Consider the following 24,048-nt stretch of genomic DNA (forward strand, 5'->3'; position numbering starts at 1 on the left):
TGATAGTTACAAAATAAGGTAAGGATTATCTTATATATATGGTGAACGAATTTGAGGTGATAATCACTTAGAATTCGACTAGGATAAGGGTTTCTAAGAGTTATCTTATGGTTGCTTGGTGGACAAGCAACTAGATAAGGATAAGGACTGAAAACCTAATCCCAACCCTATATAAAGACCCCTAAGGCCTTAGAATTCGTGTACTTCTTCCCAAGAGGTCCTAAGGACGAATTCTAACCTCCCTCCTCTCTCTCTTTATACCTTCTCCACTTGCTTATGGTGTTTGTAAGCCATTAGAGGAGTGACACTTGTGACTCTCAGCTTTCCAAGGTCAATTCAAGGAGGAATTGGATTGTTATTGCTATATAACAATCAAGGTATGTTCTTAAACCTAATTACATGTGTATTCGGATTTCCATATGCTAGAATTAGGGTTCAAAGTCTTGGATTCAAAGTATGTACAATAGAGAAACCTAGATCCAAGCTTTAGGGTTTGTATGAGCACATAGGATGTCTTATGACCAAAACCCATCAGAAACATAACCCAAAACTGTAAGCCAACACTTAGTAAGTCCCCCCCCCCCCTCTAAATTACCAACACACGAACATATAACATAAACAAAAAAGCATGTCGGGTCCAATCAACTATCGGGTTCGAATTCCCCAGGTCCAATCAACCATCAAGTTGCAATACCAATATACTATGGGTCCAGTCAACCATCAGGTTGGAATACCTCATGCCCAATCAACCATCGAGTTGGAATGCCAATATACAATGAGTCATATCATCCTCGGGATGGAATACCCTCGGTCCCATTCAACCATTGGGCTGGAATGCCCCCGACCTATTAGCTCACGCATAAAGCAGTAAAGCCTGAACCAACAACCAAATATGTGCACATATAACATATAACATATAATTAGTCTACAAACAGTCAGGCAGATCTATAGATCAATAACCATAACATCATCCTATCTACTAGCATACCAGTCATGATAACATACTATCACATAACAAGATATCTAATCTAATGGGTCGGCCTTGGTGTCTTTGACCCGTATGTACAGTGAGGAAAACTCACATCACAGCCTGAAAAGTAGCTGATGAGTCCTCAACTCCAAATGTTAGCTTAAATCGTCACCTATCCAATCAAAGGACAAATTCTAAGTCGCCATCCAAAATACCTAAATACCCTTGAGTCAAACTTTGTTAAAGTTAAGGTCAAACTGGTCAAAATCCTTAACTCAACTGAGTCAACCCAGTCGATTCAACTCAGTAAACGTACACAGGGCGTACTCTAGAAGTACGTTGGACGTACTCCGTTGACCACAACAGGGTCGTTGACTGCGTACACTGCGCGTACACCTAGTTACGCTCGGCGTAACCACAATCTTTTTCTTTTTCCCATTAAATGCTTAATATAATGACTTAACACATCCAAATGCAGATCCAAGGTCAAAATGTCATTTGGAGTCATAAAGTTTCCAACTTTACGACCTTGCAGGCTCAATAAGTGCTTAATCGATGAAAACCCAACATCTTAATGTCTTAAGACTCTCAATGACATGTATAGGACAAAACCAACCATTGAGACTCCATTTTTATAACTTAAGTCCTCTACTAACGTCTTAAAATACAACCTAATAAGTGAAGAACATGCCATGTTCAAGATCAAACTTTTGGGACCAAAAACAACATTAAAACACCCATTTCTAGATCTATATGATGGAGGGATAAAGTTTCAAGATTTTTACCTTCAAAAGAGGTACAAATCCCAGATCCAAAATGCTTCACTCCTCCAAGATGAACTTCACTCCCTTCCTTCTTCTTGAAATCACAAAAACACACACTCTTAGGCTTCGAAATGCTTCTCAAGATGAACAAGAGTTTGAAAACATATCAAGAGGGACGGAGGCTGATGTGGTGAGGGGAAATGAGACCATAAGGGTGTTTAAATACGAGCCAAACCCTAAAAATTAGGGTTTCCATCTCTAGAAAGTACGCCCTGTGTACAAGATATACAACCAGTGTACTAGGGTGCGCCCTAGTATGCTCATTGTACACATATATGCATGGCGTACTCCGTAAGGCTAAATTACGAAAATGCCACTATGGCCCTTTTTGCACACTTTCTTGAACTCAGGGACCAATATGCAACATAATTAAATTGTAGGGTTCAAATTAGAAGTACCTTATCGCCAGGATGTTGCACTTTTGATTTGCTCATTTGCTTCGATTACAACATCACAACCTCTCATACAATTTGGTTGATTTACACTTGATTAATTTTTTACCAAAACACCTTCCTACTTCAATTTCCATATCTTTTACATGATGTTTATCAATTTATTTATGTAAAAGATATTGTTAATGGGTGGAGATTGTCTAATGATAGTTGTTGACAAAATTTAATGCAAAATTAATTTTCAAAGATGACCATCTAACACACGATTCCCCATTGAATGAGAGCATGCAAGGTGAAAATGATGCAAGGAATCGGCGAATCGCTAACCTAATATATTTTTTATTGATTGCGTAAGGACAAAGGAGTAAGTCCTTCTCACTTCTCACTTTTTCAGGATGCAAATTCTTTCTTGAACCCCTGAATTTAGCTTATTCGATTTGTTCTATAAAGTGCAGACTTATAGCATGTTTTTGATTCTGAGTTTATGGATGGTTTGTTCTTATTTTTGCATATGTAATTACAATTTATAGCATATTTTCTTTTTTGTTATTGTAAAGTTTAAACTAATAATCTGATTTTGGTTATCTAGCTACATGCTCAGTGTTTACCTGCTTAGTGTTTACCTGCTTAGTGCTTACCTGCTGTTATTTTCCATATCTTATAATATGATTTAGCTACCTGCTTATACCATATGTTATAATCTGATTTATTTTTATTTTTCCATATGTTATGTTTGCTTTCCTGCTTAGTGCTTACCATATGATATATATAATCTGGTGTGTTTTTATTTTTCCATATGTTATGTTTGTTTAATCAGTTATTTTTGCTTAAATGGTTACTTTTTCCTAATCTGTTATTTTAGAATCTATTTTGTTCTCCATGTAGATGGAAGAAGAATCTGAAAGTGAGTTAAGTCAAGGAGCCTAATCAAAATCCACCAGTTGTTGATGTTGATGAAGAAAATAAAGGTGGTGGCCAAAAAGGATCATAGGTATGGAAACATTTTGAAAAAGTGACAGGCGTAGACCAAATGAAATGCCCATATTTTGTGCACAGATGATGTGTGCAAATTCGAAAAAAATGGTATTAATGCAATGGGAAATCACATAAAAAAATCATTGTAATAATGTACTTGTTTATTAATCTACAAAGCAAGAGTCAACTATATATATATATATATATATATATATATATATATATATATATATATATATATATATATATATATATATATATATATATATATATTGAGCTTTAAAAAATCAGAAGAATCGGGGGCTAGTTCTTTGGAAGTTGGTTCCTTGAGCCAAGAAAAGTGTAGGAAATTTGTAGCTCACATGTTGTATAAAAGACAATCAATCGTTTCGTGTAGTTGACAACAGGGGATTTAGGGAATTCGTATGAGATTCGTAACCATTGTTTAAAGTGTCATCCAGGTGGACCGTCTCAAGGGATTGTTTGAAGGTATACATAGAAGAGGGTCTAAAATGAAGGTTATATTAAAAGATCAAATCGTCTCTATTACCACCGATACCTGGACTTCAATACAAAACATTCACTACATGTTTCTAACTACATATTTCTAACACCTGTTGTGTAAAACACGTGAAGGTGTAACATAATTGTGAGTTAAGTTGATGTAATCACCATTAGTTGTGTCAAGGAGTTATTTTGATCATAAGGATAATTTGGTCATTTTATATGTATTATGATAGTTCACCATTTTAGTTTGAGAATTTTGTTGATAATCATTGTTGTGATTGTTGGAGTTGATTGAGATCGAGTTTAGAGTAGTAGATGATGTGTAAACGCCTAAATGGTAAAAATGCTAAAATTGGAATATTTGACAAAGGTGATCGACGTGCAGTGATTATGCCTGCATGCATAATCAAGATGTACGCGACACATACTGTTTCACATGAAACAGTGATGTACGTTACTATTTTGGAGATGGTAATATATTTTACAAAACATGACACTTAGTGTAAAGGTAATGCAACGTGTTGCAAGTACATTGCTACGGTTGGAAGAGAATGAGACTTATAGAAGTCATGCACGCAACTTTTTTAATGAAAACGCGATGCGTACATGGAGTTCCTCAATTGCTATTCTAACACAAAGGGAAAGACTATTCTTCTATTCTAAAGGTGTTAAAGAGTTTCATACAATGAAAACCCCACCCTTTTTATCTATTATTCTTTCAACAAAGGATTCTAACGTATTAACATGCACCAAGTAGAAATTGATAGTTAATGAATAAACATACAGTAACTATACATACAAAGAATAATCAAATCAAACCACAAGACCAACAAAAGCTTCTTCATCTGCAACACCGCATGTGAACACATAATGCATTACCCACACATTTGAAAGCTAAGGGCACAGATCACATAAGGCGTATATATAAATGATAGTCATGCAAACAACTAAACAACAAATTGCAAAATCCAAACCAACCATAGCTGGTTCTCAACATCTTTAAATTGTTCCAACATATGAAGAAAAATAATAGAAAACAAAGATACGAGTGAGAACAAATCATCACTCATGTAAGAGATTAACATTCAAACATTCATGAGGGAAGTACCACATGTTTCCAGCAATGAACCTGCCATTTCCACTTTCATCAAGATCATCATATCTCGGGTCTTTTGACTCTATTTTAACAGCAGCACCATGCTTAAAACCGTTAAAGAAAAATGCATATTCATCTCTTGTCTCTTCAAACGGCACCCATTTCATTTCCCCAAAATCAAGTTCATAAACCTTCCACAAATTATTTGGAAAGGAATCTATCAGATAAAGGTTTTCATCCGAACTAATAAACTTTGGGAGAAATAAGTCATTCTTTGGAAAATTCTTGGTTTTGAGTAAGGTCAATTTGGGGTCTGGATTGAGTCTCATTTCACATAAATGTCTTGCTTCCCCCCTATCACTATCGTAGTCGTAGACGTAGTTTATGGTATATATCTTCCCCTTGAAAGCATGTATATCAATGATGGGGGAAGTGGAAGACACATGATTCCATGCTCCTTCACCCGCTATAGAAAACCATATGAAATGGTCGAATCTATATAATATAACAAACACCCATTTAGATATAATAGATGAAAAGACAAGGATAGCCCTGATTCTTGATTCACAATAGAAAATGGGAACAGGAGGGAAATGAAGTCCATGCCTTGTGATAGGATTCACAAGCCAGAAGTCCTTGGTTTCCCTCCCAAACATGATAAAGTAACCACAAGTTAATCCAAGATAAAACCTGCCACCAGAATGGGGAAGTGTGGTTTTGGATTTTCCTCCTTCAAAGTCCTCTAGGCAGATCCTCTTCTTATTAGAAGCACAAGTAGAGATACGCATTAACATGGGTGATTTGGATGCCATAAACCTTTTCTTGTTAGGGAGAGCGAGTGACCTCCATGACTTGCAAACTTCACTAAATGCAACAAAATCAGCAACTCTGAGTCGCATCATAACTATAAAAAGCGCATCATGGTTAAGGTCTGACCAAGGTGCCACATCACAGTTGTCACAAGTTTTGATCCTCTTACTGCTATTATGATTCTGATTTCTACTCATACTACTTGTAATAGTCATTCCTACACTTGCCAAAAAGAAAAATATTTGAAACCTTAGTAGATGCAAATTCAACGTAAGATACAAGAGTTGTAAACAGGGACGAGCATACACATATAAAAATGCTGCCCTGGCTTCTCAAAAAATCGAACTTTACAAAAGTTGCAAGAAAAGAAAGAAAACTGACTCATTAATGAACAGGATCCTAAAGTGATGACTAGTGTATTGAAAAGAAAGTCTAGACAAAAACCTAATCTAAGATATGTATTTCATGGTTTTATTGGTAATCAGAATCATATAGAGATGTATTTGAGAAATAATTTACCCAATCGAGTGTGAAAGTTGTGGCGTTGGAGTTTGAGTATTGATGAAATTGAAAGTCAGAATACTAACAATAGTGATTATGGCTCTGTCGCACAAATCAAATGTTAATAGGAGAAAACGGATACGTGATATATAACGCATTAACATCCAAACGATCTTAAACTTTGTATAAACGAACATGCACAAAATCGAGATGTACTTGAGAAATAATTTACCTAATCGAGTGAGAAAGATGTGGGGATGGAGATTGGAGAGTAATTTAACAAGTAATCGGCGGAACCCTCCTCGTGTATCAATGATTTTCGTCTCCCTAGTGTTTGATATGGTGTTGCTGTAGTGTTCGCTACGGTGTTGGATGTCTCGTTTGTTTTTTAAAACTAAAAAGTTTTAACCATATGTGTAGATATCTTGAAAAAGAAATAAAAAAAATTATTTTTTAAAATACACCCCCTACTAAAATAACCTGGTTTTTAAATAAATTAGTTTTCAAATCTTACATTAATAAATGAAAAACATTTTATCATACTTCTCTTATGACTTTTGTGGCATATCATTATGTTAGATTTTTATATTATATAAATTCAACATGTCATTATATATTATGTGGTATTTTAATTTTTTTATTAATCAAAATTTAATAAACTCTACTAAATATTATTATTATTATTATTATATAAGGTATTTATCATATTAAATATATATACATTAACACTATAATTATTAATTATAACTATTGAAACATTTATTATTTAACTTAAAACTATTTTTTCTCCATAAAATGAAAATAATAGTAAATAGTTTGTGTTTTTTTCTAATAGTAAAAACATTTATTATATAGTAACTATTAGGGATGAGTTTTAGAATCAGACAAGTTCAGAACCAGACCAGATTTGCTATATTATAGGAATCGGGAACCTGACTTCCGGTCCCGGTCCTAGTTTTTCGGTTATTTTTAAAACTATGACCGGTTGATATGTTGTTAATGACATGCTATCTTCCTAGGCTGTAAATGATTCAATATTTAACAAAAATATGACTTTATACATTCATAAATGAAGTACAAACACTAAGTTTTATGTTGTAAAAAAATCAACTAATTTTGACATTATATAGGTGAGTTATGTGCATTTTAAAAAACGGAATATATTTCAAAAGAAAACAAAATGCTGAAACAGAAAATATGCAACATTGATATTTTGTCTTTCATGGCCAATATTTGATTCAATATCTAACCAAAGTATATGTTTTTTATAATGTAAAAGGAAGTACAAACACCAAACTAAGTGATAGAAAAAAGAAAATTCAACTTCATATGAGTAAGTTATGCATATTTAAAAAAAAACAGATTTAAAAACAAATTAAAAAAAAATGTTAGAAATAAAAAATATGCAACATAGATATTCCGTCTTTTGGTTCTGTATCGGATTCAATATCTAGCCAAAATATGTGTTTTTTATAGTCTAAAATGAAATACAAACACAAAATTACATTTTTGAAAAAAAATCAAGTAATTTCAACTTCATATGAGTAAGTTATGCACATTTTAAAATATAGGACTAATTTCGTTCCGGTTCTCGTTTTCTAACCGAGTTTTTTAGAACCGAACATGTGTTAGAACCTGGATCGATTTTTATAAAAGTGGAGAACCGGTAATTGGACCTTATGACTAAATCCGGTTCGGTTCCTATCTAGTTCCAACGGTTCTAAAGCTCATCCCTTGTACCTATACATACAAATACTAATCAAATCACACCACAAGACCAACAAAAGCTTTTTCATCTGCAACCAAGTTTTTAAAATTCGGAAATGAGCCTTAAGGTGTTTACCCTCCGCTTCACGATGCGTAAGCCTCGAGGCGAAACGAGGTGTAACCTTGAGGCAGAATAATAAAAGTAATTATGAAATATTATATAACTTATAAAAACAATATAAAAGTCTAAACCAAACTTAAATAATCATAGAAGTCTTAAACAGGGAAACTTAATCCATATCACAAAAATGCAAACATCATCATCATCTTCCATGTCCTCTTCATGAATCAAATGAAATTCAACATCATTCCTCTTTCTTGATGTTGAACATTCAACTCCATCACCAATTTCTCTACCATTTTCACCTTCACCACCACTGTCGACTTCATCATCATTTGGGTCGGCTACCCATTCTTCATCAGAAGGCACTTCTTTAACAAGCAGGGGATCAACTTCAATGGATAGCTTTTTCTTCTTGATAAAATTATTCTTCAGCTTCTTGTTGTACATGATGTACACCAAACTGTAAATTTTATCGATGGTGAACCGATTTCTTCGTTTTGTGTGTACTTGATGAAATGTAGCCCGGTTTCCCTCACAAGCCGAAGCCGAACATGTTAGGCCTAAAATTTTTGTTGCAAAGGCCTTGAGTTCGGGAACCTCATCTCCGAAGTTGTCCCACCATTCAACTGCAGTAAAAAAACAATTTTTGTTGCAAAGGCTTTGAGTTCGCGAGGATGTGTAAGGTCACGTCTTCACCTTGCCAAAAACATCTGAAGCACCTGAAACAATAAACTGAAATTGTAAGCACAAAGCATAGTGAGCTCCCCCAAAGTACCAACACACGACAGTAGCATATATACAAATAACAACATGCATACAGAGTCTTCAACATGACTGGACCGCCTCACCGGGCCTTCAGCCTATCTGGACCAGTCTTAGAGCCTTCAACATGTCTGGACCGCCTCACCGGGCCTTCAGCCTTTAACACGTCTGGACCACCTCAACGGGACTTTGCCTGTCTGGACCGCTCTCAGAACCTTCAACATGTCTAGTCCGCCTTGCTGGGCCTTCAGCCTGTCTGGACCGTTCTCCGGACCTTCAGCCTAACTGGTACGCCCCGATGGGCCTTCAGTCTATTCGGGCCGCCTTGGGTAGGTTAACCTTCAGTACGAAGCATGCCTACCTCAACCTAACCACACACACACACAAGCCATGTCGTCATATAACAGATAAGCATACATATAATGTACTGATACAAACATTACCGGGTTTGTTGACTGTCAGCACAAAGCAGTACAGTCTCAACTCAACCATACTATATCAACACAAGCTACTGGACAACATATAGCCAGAACATATAAAAACAGATCTAACCGATCCCTAAGCATAACAACATCCTATTTACCAAATATTGATCTAACAGATCACTACAATACTCAATCATAAGATAACCGGGATAACAATCTAAAGGGCCGACATTGGTGCCTTCGACCTTGTTAGTATAGTGAGGAAAACTCACCTCACAAGCAGCAGTGACTGACAAGATCCAACTCTCGAACCACAGCTCGAAACTCAACCGCCTACAACCACCATGTGACTAACTTCACAAAAACCTCGAATTACTAAAAATATCCTTAAATTCAAACTTGGTCAACCTTAGTCAAATTCAAAAATCCATGTTGACCCAACTCATTGAGTGCATCTAGCAACTCGTCGAGTGCCTTTAGAATTCAGAAAATCACGAAACCCCGAGTCAACTCGTCGAGTCATCAAGCCAACTCGGCGAGTTCATATAGTGTCCAGAAGATCGAGGAAACCCCGAGCCAACTTGCCGAGTTGGCAGAGCAACTCGTCAAGTTTTTCTTGTCTTAACTCATTCAGTCGCCTCTCAAGCGAGTCTAATGCTCCAAACTATAGATATGGTCCCCGTAGGACTAAGATATCACATAAAGTTGCTAACTTTACGTCCATGCGTGACATCAAAGGGGCTAAAACACTCATTCATAGCTTAATAAGGGGTTTAGGGCATGAAGGAGGGCCAATACTTGATAAACATTGGAACTTTAGGCTCAGAGTGCCATAAAACATCCAGATCTGAAGTGGCAACTTCAAACGATGCATCATTCCAAGAATGACTCCAGTATGGACCAAGAATGACAATATCTTTCCATGGAAGTAAATCTAAGAAACAAGAGGCCAAGGTATCGACTTGATACCTCAAAATGGTTGCCACAATAGAGTAGACACTGGATCTAAAGCTTCTCCCTTCAACTTTGCACAACCAACTTCAAGCTCCATCAAGAAAAGCACCAAAGAATACTCTTTAAGGTCACACACACTCAAAATGGGGAAAGAGGCACGATTAGGGTTTTCTTTGGACTGAGGGGACGATGAAGGAGGCTAACAATGGGTTATAAAGTGTTTAAATAGGGTGAAAAACCCTGAAAATTAGGGTTTTCATTTAAAACCTTCAACTTGTCGAGTTGGGGCCTTCCAACTCGTCGAGTAGACATTAAAAAGTATTTGACCATGAAAACTCAACACGACGAGTTGTCGCCTCCTAACTTGTAGAGTTGCCCTAGGAAAATACATATAAAGCTTTAAAATTCATTCTTGAAAATTGAGATGTTACAACTTTCCCCCACTTAAATTCGATTTTTTCCTCGAAATCATCCCTTACCATCATTGGCATGCCCGACATCCTGAGGGGCACCTCCACAACTTGAACTCACAACGACCTTCCCAAGAAGATCAAACCTAGCAGAAAATTTCCACCTCGGAGAAACCCAATCCATACTTTCACGTAGCGACCAATCCCACTTTACCTGAAGATCAACAACCTGGAAACTTGAATTCGGTCTGACTCCCCATCAGACTGCCCATACGAACCATTGCTTAATTCCATTCCCTTTATTCCCTAGACAGACTACTTAAGCCTGGAAACCTGAGGTTCCTACCAGAAAACGGAACCACAAATCATACTCTGCTGCTGACAACTCTTTACTGGACAAAAGAGATTCGATAATCCTTCTAGAGAAAGCTAATTCTGATGACAGAATTTCCTATCATATGATGAACAATGGGAGACAGCTGGGGGATGAACCTTTTGTGCCGACCGACAATGCTTCCCTTAACTCCCAACCCAATATACACATCACTGCTAGCTCATAACCACAAACACCCTTGACTAGCCTGATCATTATCGGGATGGAATATCGAAATGTCGAATCCAATCAACCATCGGGTTAAAATTCTCAGGGTTTGTTGGCCTATCGCCTCAACCTTACCTCTCCCCTGGAGCCTCGTGCCTACGACTTAAAGTAGGCCTTCACCGGGTATCTTGGCCTACTACCTCAACCCTACCACTCCTCCTGAGCCTCCGTGCCTACAACTTACAATCGGCCCGCACCGGGTATCTTGGTTTAGTGCCTCAACCCTACTGTTCCTCCTGAGCCTCCGTGCCTACGACTTACAGTCGGCCCGCACCGGGTAGCTTGGCCTAGTGCATAAAGTCAAACTACTAACAATAATGATTATCGCTTTCTCACACTGATCAAGAGTTTGTAGGAGAAAACAGATTCGTGATATATAACACATTAGCATCCAGATGCTCTTAAACCTCATATAAACAAACATGCACAAAATCGATACGTACTTAGAGTAATCTTTTACCTAATCGAGTGAGAAAGATGTGGCGATACAGATTAGACAGTAATTTAATAAGAAATTAGCAGAAGTAGTCCTCGTGATGTATCAATTGAGGATCGGAAGGGATGCTTACATACATATCAACAATTTTCGTCTCCCTGTTTGCTATCTTCCCACCCCGGGTTCGATGTTTAGGTTTGAGATTTCTGATCCAACAAAAATAGGTGAAATAAATTGATTTTTAAACATAGGAAGATTTTTTTTTTTATAAATTTTTTTTCTTTGTAGTTATCTTTTTAGGAATATGACTTATTAAGGTAATTAATTTTTTGGTTTGTTAACATCTGGGTTATTTTTTTTTCGTACATATCTAGGTAACCAACTTATTGAAAATATTCACATATGACCATTATGACCTAGTTATATCCGAAAAATAAGAGTAAATTGAACATCTGAGTAACCTCTAACAAGTTCGTTACCTAGATGTGTACGAAAAAAATATTACCCATATGTCAACAAACTGAAAAGTTAATTACCTTAATAAGTCATATTCCTTATATTTTTTTGTTTATAAATAACAATCAACAAATAATATATGACAATGTATTAAAAAATCATCATAAATTAAGAAAAATTAAATATTACCTTATATTTTGTTTCTATCAATCTTTGTACTCATATAAGATAATGACATATGGAATGTAGGGCTGTGCGCGGTGCGGTTTGGTGTGGTTTAGAGCCAAAACCGCACCGCATATGCAGTTTGAGTTATTTAGAAACTGCAAACCGCATCACGAATCTTCTAAACCAAATTATACGGTGCGGTTTTGTGCGGGCGGTTTATGCTGTTTGCATGCAGTTTTGCGGTTTGACTAATTATTTACATTAAATTTAATGACTATACTATCATTGTCGTCACTAACGGCTCACTAAGTGGTAATTAAAAAGTTTCGCGGTCACAGAAATATAGTCTTTAACTACTTATCAATATATATAAGTTAAGAAAACATAATCAAAAACTTAAGATAATGCCACTAATTTATGATGAATTGAATTAATAAACGTTATCCCGGTCAAAATATTTGTGTGTGTGTGTCTGTGTGTGTGTATATATATATATATATATATATATATATATATATATATATATATATATAAACTAATTTGATCAACGCGGAGCGGTAAGAACCACAATTTTGTAGTCGTAAACCGCAAACCGCACCACAAGTGTTTTAAACCATGTTATGCGGTCCGGTTTGGTGCGGTGCAGACAATTTATGCGGTTTATTGAACATCCCTAATGGAATGTACTTGTTCTTGCTCTTAATCCCTTCTTTTTATTTTAACATATGTTTTGATTTGGTGAGTAGGAAGATTGATAGGAATAAAAGATATGAGAATATTTGATTTCTCATTAATTAAAGAATTATATATATAGTAGGTGCAGGTTACGTTCTGATATTTGCATATTTCTCAATGTTAATGACGTACCAACATGCAGGGGAGACAAATCGGGCCATCGTGTCTTATTTTTGTCCGACACGACACGACTAAGTTTTATGCAACACGAACACAACATGACACGATGTCGTGTTTTTTTAGGTAACACGAAAAATAACTAATTAAAAAAACGACAAACACGGCCTGACACAATAAAGATAACGTAGAATAACAATTTGTTTATTTAATTAATGCTTAATCATACATAACACAGCAAACATGAAAAACGTGACAAACAAATGTTAAATCGTGTCAATTTCATGTTGAATTTTTAACACGAACACGAATTCAAATTTTAGTTTTGTCCCAATTTTGATTTGTGTCGTTTATTCTTATTGGGTCGTGTCATAAACTGCTACCCTACCAACATGAGAACACATCTTCTACAAAATCATAAGATTCTCGACTATAAACCACAAACTATCACAATTAAAAGAAGTAAAACCCTACTTCTCTAAAATATAATATGTTTCATGATTCATACAATAAAATAAATATGTTAGTTGTAAATATATAGAAACTCTTGGTATAAAATGGGAATGTCCCAAAAAACTTGTCACCTTCTTTAGGAGGCTGGTGATTAGAATCTGCATTGAAACCGTGACATTCGTCCCACCATTTTTTGACTTCTTATTCTATTTAGGTCCTGTTTGTTTACCTATTAAAAGGCTCTTAAAAAAATCAGACTTTTATCCACATCTGAAAAAAAAAACGGAAGTGACCTGCCTTGATTCACATTCTTTCTTTTCTTCTCGTACGCCTCCACCCCTTTTTTCTCATCGACGCACAGACACAAATCCTCCATCAAGCTCCGTTCCACAAATCCTCCATCCTGTGGTGGTGGTGGTGGCGGTGTTGGATGATGTTGGTAGAGGTTATGTTGTGAAATAAAACAAGGGTAATAATGTAAAATGTCATTTTCCTTCATAGTAGAGAATTAATTACATCATCTTCTTGAAGGAAAGCGTTTTCCCCTATTTGATGGAAAGATTCTTCATTTAGGATTTCAATTTTATCATACAAAGTTGAACTAAACACTAGAATGTGATGGAATTGGATTCATTTTCCTCCGATTCCATTCTATTCCAGCGAACCAAACGCACCCTTAAATGAATGACAAGCCTCACATTTATTTAACTACTATTTTAGCACGTAATTTAATAGAATAGTAAATTAATTATATAAGGGATGTATAATTGATAAATCTGCAATCTGAAGTAAAGATTGAATGACAACCAAACACTAAATTGCAAAATCCACATCCACCGCTGCTGGTCCTTAGCATAAAAATGTTCCAACATATAAAAAGATGAATAGAATGATAGTAATGCTAACAAGTCATAACTCCTGCAAGAGATTAATATTCAAACACTCATGAGGGAAGTACCACAACTTTGTAGTAAAGAACCTGCCTTCTCTTCTTTTATCAGGATCATCTTCTCTCTTGTATTGTGACTGGCCAATCCATGAGTCTGTTTAACAGCAGCTCCATGATTCAAGGAGCTAATAAAAAATGCATATTCATCTCTTGTCTCTTCAAATGACACCCATTTCATTTCACCAAGATCTTGTTCATGAACCTTGTACCGATCTTTTGAAAAGGTTTCCACCAGATAAAGGTTTTCACTCGAACTTAAAAGCATCTGGAAAAAGAAGTATTTTTTTGGAAAATACTTGGGTACGAGCAACGTCGGTTTTGGGCTTTGGATTGAGTCTTATTTCACATAAATAGCTTTCTTTCAATGAATAACTACCACACTTTAGGGTATATATCTTACCCTGAAAGCTTGTATATATATAGAGTTAGGTTCACAATCAATCCTACATGCATATAATTGATAGCTAGAACATAATAACCTAACCCGATATATATATATATATATATATATATATATATATATATATATATATATATATATATATAAAGGATGGAGAAACTGAAGGACAAATGATTCCATGTTCCTTTACCCGCTATAGAAAACAATATCTTATAATCGAGTCTTCTGGACATAACAAAAACCCAACTTGATAATAAAGGTGAAAAGACAAGGATACCAACAACTCTTGATTCACAATAGTCATAATGGAAGTAAGGGAAATGAAGTTCATACCTTGTGATAAGATTCACAAGCCGGAAGTCCCTGTTTCCCTACCATACAAGATGAAATAACTACAAGTTAATCCAACATAGATCCTGCCACAAGAATGGCGAAGTATGTCTTTAAACTTTTTTCCTTCAAAGTCCTCTAAATAGCACTCTTCATTATTAGTACAATCAAAGATATTTGTCTTTTACATTATTTTTTTTATCAATTTTGTGTAAAAGATAGTGTTAATTGGTAGAGATTATCTAATGAAAGCTGTTGATATAGTGATAATTACTTGGAATGGTCCAAGACAATAAAGATTTATGTAAATAAATCATTTTCAAAGAAGACCGATTGAGTGAGAGCATACAAAGTGGAATTGCAGATAATTTACAACAAAACTCTCATAATCAAAAGCCCCCCTTAGCCCATGTCGCAACTACTCATCGCATTGTTTTATCGTTTCTTGCAAATAAATAGACACGATTTCTTTGACATTCTAGAGAGTTGAAATCCATGCTTCCATGGCTATGACAAGCAGTTCATCCTCTATATTGTCTCAATCATTTCATAAAAAATGGCAATGCTTTTTTAACATAAATGAAAATAATAATAAAAAGAAAACTGTGGTTGTAGAAATCCATTATATCAACAAACATTGTTCCAAAAACCAAAAATGACAAACACACATTGTTCCAAACACCAAGATCGTATATATAAAGGAAGAAACATCATAGTGATTATGTAAAATTTTAACATATGATTTCGGAAAAACAAGATGTAGAATTGTTGCTTGTAGAAATCCATTATATCAACAAATTGCTTGAAAGTAGGAGACCACATAGGTTGAATGACAAACATCAAGGATATACCACTGCTATTCTAACACAAATTAAAGGGAAAGACTGTTCTTCAATTCTAAAGTTGTAACACAACATGTCGATCTTCTACACAATGAATTACCCACACATTTAAAAGCAAATTACACAAATCACATAAGGCGGAGAAATAAATGATAGTTTTGAGAGATAACCAAAAATAAATTGCAAAATCCATCTCAATCAAAGTTCTCAACATCTTGAAATTTCTCCAACATATAAAAAAATAAAAACAAAGAAAAGAGTGTAAAAAAGTCATCACTCATGTAATAGATTAACATTCAAACATTCATGAGGGAAGTACCTGTTGAAAATAAGCTAGACTTCTAGGGGTATAATCCCAGTACGCGCTTAGAGTCTGAAACTGGGAGTTACGCGGGGCATAATCCCAGTACGCGCGGCGTAAGGGGTCGCGCACGCCGTTTCTGTGAGGACGCCGGGTACGCCCAACGTACATGTTTGGTACGCACAAGCGTAACCCGGAGAGTTGACTTTTGTTGACTTATAGGGTTTGGTCAACTTTAGGGTCTTTGAGCCATGAGAGGGGTAAAATGGTCTTTTACCCTTTTGAGAGAACTAAGAGAGGGAATAGTCTAGCCTTGAGAGATGTATTGATTTAGAGTGTTTATTTCATATGATTAGGCGGAGGCGAGACCAGATTTTACAGAGTTCAAGATTACCGAGTTACCCAAGGTGAGTCTTCTCACTATCCTTTACCTATAGTGGTAATTAGAGTTATGTGATAGAGTATTTGTATGCTTTTGCATGATGAGATTTCTATGTGCTTTATGCTATGTATGTTACAAAGTTTACAGAGTTAGGACCGTAGGGTCCACAGAGTTAGGGCCAGAGGGCCCTCAGAGTTATGGGACTGGAGGGTCCCACTGAGACACATTGACTAGAGGGTCAAACAGAGTTATAGCCTCGAGTGGCTAATATGTGTTGTGTGTGGTATTTTGGGGAACTCACTAAGCATTTATGCTTAAATTTTTATGTTATGTGTTTCAGGTACCAGTGAGGGTCGTGGGAAGGCGTCGACTTGATCAGTACACACTTGAGGAGCTTTTACATATTTTGATCTTGGGATGTGATGTTATGAATTGATTATTTGATACAATGATATTTTTATAACAATTATGAATGAAAGTGTGTTTTTTTAATATGTGAAAAATTATTTGAAAATTTGGGTGTTACACATGTCATATCGTTAGAAGCTTGAGATCCGTACTTTAGATGCCCATAAATAACTAAAGCCCCAAATTGCCTAATTATTGACATTGGTATGAGTCTGAGGTTCATTATATGACAATTCATCATTATTGCTATTTTCCAAACCATTTCATAAAGCCACTAATTCAATATATATATATATATATATATATATATATATATATATATATATATATATATATATATATATATACCATGGCTTCCTCATAGCTCCTCATAGGTCCCATGTTCAAAAAAATTTCAATGACAATCACAAGAATACCCCTTATACAAATTATCCATGGCTTCCTTATAATTCCCATTGTCAAATAGATAATGTGCATATCTGTATTAGAGAACAACATATCAACATTAGATAATGTTCTATTCTCAACAATTTTCCCATTATTAAAATAGGCATACCTCCACAATAATACAGAGCGGGGCTGCCTCATTAATGTCCATGGACTACTTTCTAATGATGATGGAGCAATTTTATCTTCAAACTGTTGGGATGAAGATTAGTTTGAAGATTGCGTCATTTGGGCTCGGCTGTTTGTTTATTTAGCTTGTATTCTGGTTTGGGCCTGTCCAACCGAGAGCCCATTTTGTTTATTATATAAGTATATGCTTGCATGCATATTAGGTTAATGATTTTAACGATTCATCTAGAGCATAACGATAGTATTTCCAGATTTCTTTAATCGTTCTTGTAACCTACCAATCCTCTACAGTTGATGTTCTTAATCGAGCTCTTCTGAGGATTTTGTTTTAATCATTCGACACGATTGATTCACTCTTGCCTTATTCTTATTTTCGTGTTCTTGCTTTTTTTATAATTGCTTACCTGTTTGAGATCTAATCGATCTTCATAGATTAAAGTCTTAATCGCATCACAAACGACCCTTCATCAACACTAATGTTCCTTCTAAGCATATTACTTTCACCATCATCTTCTTCCCTCGTGGAAACAAGTATCATCCGAAGCATATACAAGTCCACCACCAAGTCCAGACTCATCCAACAACCGATAAAAAGCCGCCATGCCTCCCATCCCTGTACAAGAACCTCCTCCAATACCCATACCACCACCAAGTCCAGACTCATCTAACAACAAAGCTTGTAGCATGGAAACACACTTATTCATTAATTGAGGTTACCATTTGAATCTTTATCCAAAGAAGAATTCCAGGCATCCCACCCACTACCACGACCACCAAAGTTGGAAGCTTTTGAAGGAAGAGCGACTCCATGCCATAATCTACTTCTGTATTTCCAACCTTCTGCTAAGTCTACAGCACAATTTCCACATGATACAAAGGCTCAAGAAACTGAGTCATAGGGTTCAGCTGCTACTGCAGCTGTATGTCATTCCATCACTGTTGCTGAAATTTGCCCCTTGGTGTCGGCCATAGACGCAAGCACCTTTTCAGAATAACAACACTGATTTAGAAATACGGGTTTGTCTGGTATAATGGAATGGAATCACAAAAGCAAGGAATATTACACTCGATTATCATGTTTGGTTGGCTATAAAGAATGGAATAAGTCATGTTGTTTGTTATATGTAATTAAAAATCTACATGGAAGTAAAATGATAAATAAAGGAAAATGTTAGATTTTTTTATACCACTGAATAAATCGCATATAAACATATTTCATGTCGTTTGAAATATATATTATATGCATCGAATGGTCACTTTATTTATTATAACTTTAAAAAATTGTTTACAAAAATAAAAAACTAAATTAAATACCTTGAAATCTTAAAATAGAATGATAATAAAAATATATATTTAACAAAAATAACTAAATTAAAGTTTTGAAAAAAATGTTAAAAAAATATAATTTTTATTGAAGATCATATAAATAAAAGTAATTATTAATTAATTTAATATACCACTCCATTCCTTCAAGGAATGAAAAACTAAATAAATAAATAAAAAAAAACACCCTTCCCTAAGGGGCAAACAAACATGCATTTTCCATCTCATTCCCTCTTTGATTACTACATACCAAACACTTCCTAAGGGGTAACATGTTAACGAAAAAGGAATGACACATCAGCATGGTAAGCATGGAAGTAAGTAAGTGCAAATGTACATCAATGGGAAGAGTTCTAGAGTCATTAGAAGAAGCTCGTGCTTCAAGTGGTTCTAGGATTGTAGGTAGATTTGTACTGTTACCAACATGAACCACAAATGGAAGAGAAGAACCAGAACCCCCTTGAACAAGGGAGAAACTAAAAAGCTTGTTGTTGCAACGAAAGCCAGAGAAAGTTAAGTAGCATTCTCTGCTTCAACTTTAGAAACCTCTGGTGGTAATCCATAAGCAGCAACACCAGCAGCTACTGCAACAATCACTTGAGTCTGCAACAAAAATAAAAGGGTAGGAAATGAGGGAGGAAGGAAAATATAAATATTAGAGTCAATTACAAACTTAGTCCATGTATTTTACAAAATCACAAGTTCAGTCCAAATTCTAAAGTCATTTTATATGGGTAAAGGACCATATCCGAACCGAAATGCAAATTTAAGGACGAGATTGCGACGCTTTCAAAATTTGGACAGAACTTGCGATTTTGGGTAGAGCATAATGATCAAATCTGTAATTTACTCTAAATGTTAAGATGTAGAAGTTGTACCTATGTCTGCAGCTCCCTAGCAACAAAGTCCAACAATCCACATAAGGGCCTTGTTTTGAAGATGGGCAATGATTCCTCACGCCTGTCAAATTAACCAATATTAGAGAAGTTAATTACATGAAGCAACATTACATAGTCAATCATAATATGTAAAAGTGTATGTGTATTTTATTTTTTAATTATGTGTGTGTTTGTATTGAATAGAATGGTATACCTTTTACGTTGTTCTCAAGTGCTAGATCCGCCTACCATAGAAAGCCACTATGCACAATGAATTGTAGCTTCAATATCCTTTCAAGGCGAAGTATGACCAAACAATATCAATGAATGAACTGATAGTGCTTGAAAGTTTAGACTACACATGCTTCAATCAACTTTGATAATAAAGGGAAACAAGGAGGGAGCATAGTTTAATAAAAACAATTGACTAAAAACCAAATACCAAAAATACTCCTTAAGAAGACAAAACTGAGAATACATATGGGCCAAAACAATATCATCACCAACATCTTGTAATAATTGTTAATGGGAAAAGATGTAAATTTGGGAAAGGATAAAAGAAAAATTATGTAAATTCGGAAAGGTATTAAAGAAAGATTATAAAAGAAAACTTATGGAGCATAATCAATATCACATATATCTACCCCCATATGCTAAAGCCCATGAAGCTTTTGCAGGGCTGCAGGTCGCATCCTTGTAGCTACATGTACTTGCCCAAGCACCTCAACAGGTCGTCTGAGCATTCCTGAAACAAAAACAAGTATCTTTTTAGGCACCAAAATTACCTATTTTCCCTTAGTAATCTTCACAATATCCTAGAAGATGTTGATGAATGTATATGAGGTCCTTGAACATTAAATTTGTTTCCAACAACTCAATTAATTCACTCTGAGATTAATCAGTTAGTCCAATATGAGATTCCTAATCCTGAAAGCTGATTTTGCTTATAACAGATTAACAAATGATCACTCTATGAGTTTAGTTATTTTGTTCGACATCAGATTCATAACCTGAACATTGCTTTCGTATGGATTAACATGAAAATATGAATTAATTGAAAGCAAATTAACCAACACCTATAGTCAATACCTGAGAAGGAAGGACGGATGAATTAATTGAAAAGGAAGGACGAATGGATTTCCAGCATGGTGATAATCTTTCATATATATTAAGCCAAGCTGCTTTAGCTGGTACATCAAGAAAGTTCTCGAAAGGTAACAAAAGGCGATGAGTGCATCAGATGGATTGTCAACAAGAGTAAATGTTGATTCAAACCCTAGAATCGCTCCAAAAGGGTCAGCGATGGGAGGGGGAAATTGTTGGAATAGTGTCTAAGGCTGCAACTATATTAGGCAAGTATTTGACCCGATTGTGCATGGTCCTTTTGGGTTGCCTTCACCATAGCAACTTGACAGGATGATTTATTATGAGAGAATAAATATTATTAATATATTATGAGAATAATATAAGGAATAATAATATTGTTATTTGATTAATATAAGTCATAAATTAATTAGAGTTAATTTGGTGACTTAAAGAGATTAATTAAATAAGAGGGTATAAACTGTCAATTGTTTGATAGTTACACTTTGGGCTGTAAATTCTTCTTGGATAGGGTTGGACGATTTCTAGGGATTGGGATAAGCCATAAATTGTCCAAGGGCTTATCTTGGAAAGGATTTGGATTGCTTTGAATAAAGATTATCCAACTAAGGTTTAAGGGTGAAACCCTACGAGCCTTACAAGTATAAATAGACCCTTGGGGCAAGGGAAATCGGCACCTCTGCTAAAGCAAAGAAACCCTGGCCGATTTCTATTCCCTCTCCTATCTCTCAAATCATCCTCTTTCTCGTTGGTGTTTGTAAGCCATTAGAGGAGTGACATTTGTGACTCTAAAGCTCCAAGAACTAGAAGATCAAACAAGTGTTTCAAGGTATGCTTCTAATTCTGATTTTGTATTGGTCTTATACTATATTAGTTATTAGAAGTCTTGGATCCAATGCATGTTTAATTAGAGAAACCTAGATCCAAGCTTTAGGGTTTGCATGTGCACATAGGAATGTTCATATGGGCAAAACCCATCAGTGGTACCAGAGCCTAGATTGGTTGCTATTAAATTGATGCATGATTGTTTGTTTCTTGCTTGCAAAATTCGAATTTTGTGGTTCTGTGTCATGAAATCGACGAGTCCCATGTTGGACTCGGCGAGTCCGAGCGTCAGGAAGGGCCAAAATCGGGATTTTTTGATATTTATCTTATGGAAACTTGCCTTTATCATATTAGATCAATCCTAATCCGATTTTTTGATATATATGACTATAATCTTGATCTAGTTAAAGATATTTATCAATTAATAAAATATTTAATTTCCTTATGTAAATTCGGAAAGGTATTAAAGAAAGATTATAAAAGAAAACTTATGGAGCACAATCAATATCACAGATATCTACCCCCATATGCTAAAGCCCATAAAGCTTTTGCAGGGCTGCAGGTCGCATCCTTGTAGCTACATGCACTTGCCCAAACACCTCAACAGGTCGTCTGAGCATTCCTGAAACAAAAACAAGTATCTTCTTAGGCACCAAAATTACCTACTTTCCCTTAGTAATCTTTACAATATCCTAGAAGATGTTGATGAATGTATATGAGGTCCTTGAACATTAAATTTGTTTCCAGCAACTCAATTAATTCACTCTGAGATTAATCAGTTAGTCCAATATGAGATTCCTAATCCTGAAAGCTGATTTTGCTTATAACAGATTAACAAATGATCACTCTATGAGTTTAGTTATTTTGTTCGACATCAGATTCATAACCTGAACATTGCTTTCGTATGGATTAACATGAAAATATGAATTAATTGAAAGCAAATTAACCAAAACCTATAGTCAATACCTGAGAAGGAAGGACGAATGAATTACTTGAAAAGGAAGGACGAATGGATTTCTAGCACGGTGATAATCTTTCATATGTATTAAGCCAAGCTGCTTTAGCTGGTACATCAAGAAAGTTCTCGAAAGGTAACAAAAGGCGATGAGTGCATCAGATGGATTGTCAACAAGAGTAAATGTTGATTCAAACCCTAGAATCGCTCCAAAAGGGTCAGTGATGGGAGGGGGAAATTGTCGGAATAGTGTCTAAGGCTGCAACTATATTAGGCAAGTATTTGACCCGATTGTGCATGGTCCTTTTGGGTTGCCTTCACCATAGCAACTTGACAGGATGATTTATTATGAGAGAATAAATATTATTAATATATTATGAGAATAATATAAGGAATAATAATATTGTTATTTGATTAATATAAGTCATAAATTGTCAATTGTTTGATAGTTACACTTTGGGCTGTAAATCCTTCTTGGATAGCGTTGGACGATTTCTAGGGCTTGGGATAAGCCACAAGTCGTCTAAGGGCTTATCTTGGAAAGGATTTGGATTGCTTTGAATAAAGATTATCCAACTAGGGTTTAAGGGTGAAACCCTAGGAGCCTTACAAGTATAAATAGACCCTTGGGGCAAGGGAAATCGGCACCTCTGCTAAAGCAAAGAAACCCTGGCCGATTTCTATTCCCTCTCCTCTCTCTCAAATCATCCTCTTGCTAGTTGGTGTTTGTAAGCCATTAGAGGAGTGACATTTGTGACTCTAAAGCTCCAAGAACTAGAAGATCAAACAAGTGTTTCAAGGTATGCTTCTAATTCTGATTTTTTATTGTTCTTATGCTCTATTAGTTATTATAAGTCTTGGATCCAATGCATGTTTAATTAGAGAAACCTAGATCCAAGCATTAGGGTTTGGATGTGCACATAAGAATGTTCACATGGCCAAAACCCATCAGTGGTATCAAAGCCTAGATTGGTTTCTATTAAATTGATGCATGATTGTTTGTTTCTTGCTTGCAAAATTCGAATTTTGTGGTTCTGTGTCATGAACTCGACGAGTCCCATAGTGGACTTGGCGAATTGGCCTGACTCGGCGAGTCCGAGCGTCAGGAAGGGCCAAAATCGGGATTTTTTGATATTTATCTTATGGAAACTTGCCTTTATCATATTAGATCAATCCTAATCCGATTTTTTGATATATATGACTATAATCTTGATCTAATTAAATATATTTATCAATTAATAAAATATTTAATTTCCTTATGTGATAATTAATTAATTATTTTGATTAAATTGGAAAATTATTTTGCAAGAAATCATTAAATAAATCAAATATGGATAATTATGGAATTAATT

The 24,048-nt window shown here is 35.3% G+C and overlaps 1 protein-coding gene across 1 annotated transcript; it reads right to left on the minus strand.

Annotated features, from left to right (window-relative positions):
* Positions 1-4,730: 4,730 nt before the first annotated feature.
* On the minus strand, positions 4,731-5,789 carry LOC145050038 (uncharacterized). Its single transcript, XM_078998357.1, has one exon. The coding sequence runs from the start codon at positions 5,787-5,789 to the stop codon at positions 4,731-4,733; it is 1,059 nt and encodes a 352-aa protein (XP_078854483.1).
* Positions 5,790-24,048: the final 18,259 nt, after the last annotated feature.

This window comes from Lactuca serriola, chromosome 5, assembly GCF_051521515.1.
Source record: "Lactuca serriola cultivar US96UC23 chromosome 5, Lser_US96UC23_V15, whole genome shotgun sequence".
Lineage (NCBI taxonomy): Eukaryota > Viridiplantae > Streptophyta > Magnoliopsida > Asterales > Asteraceae > Lactuca > Lactuca serriola.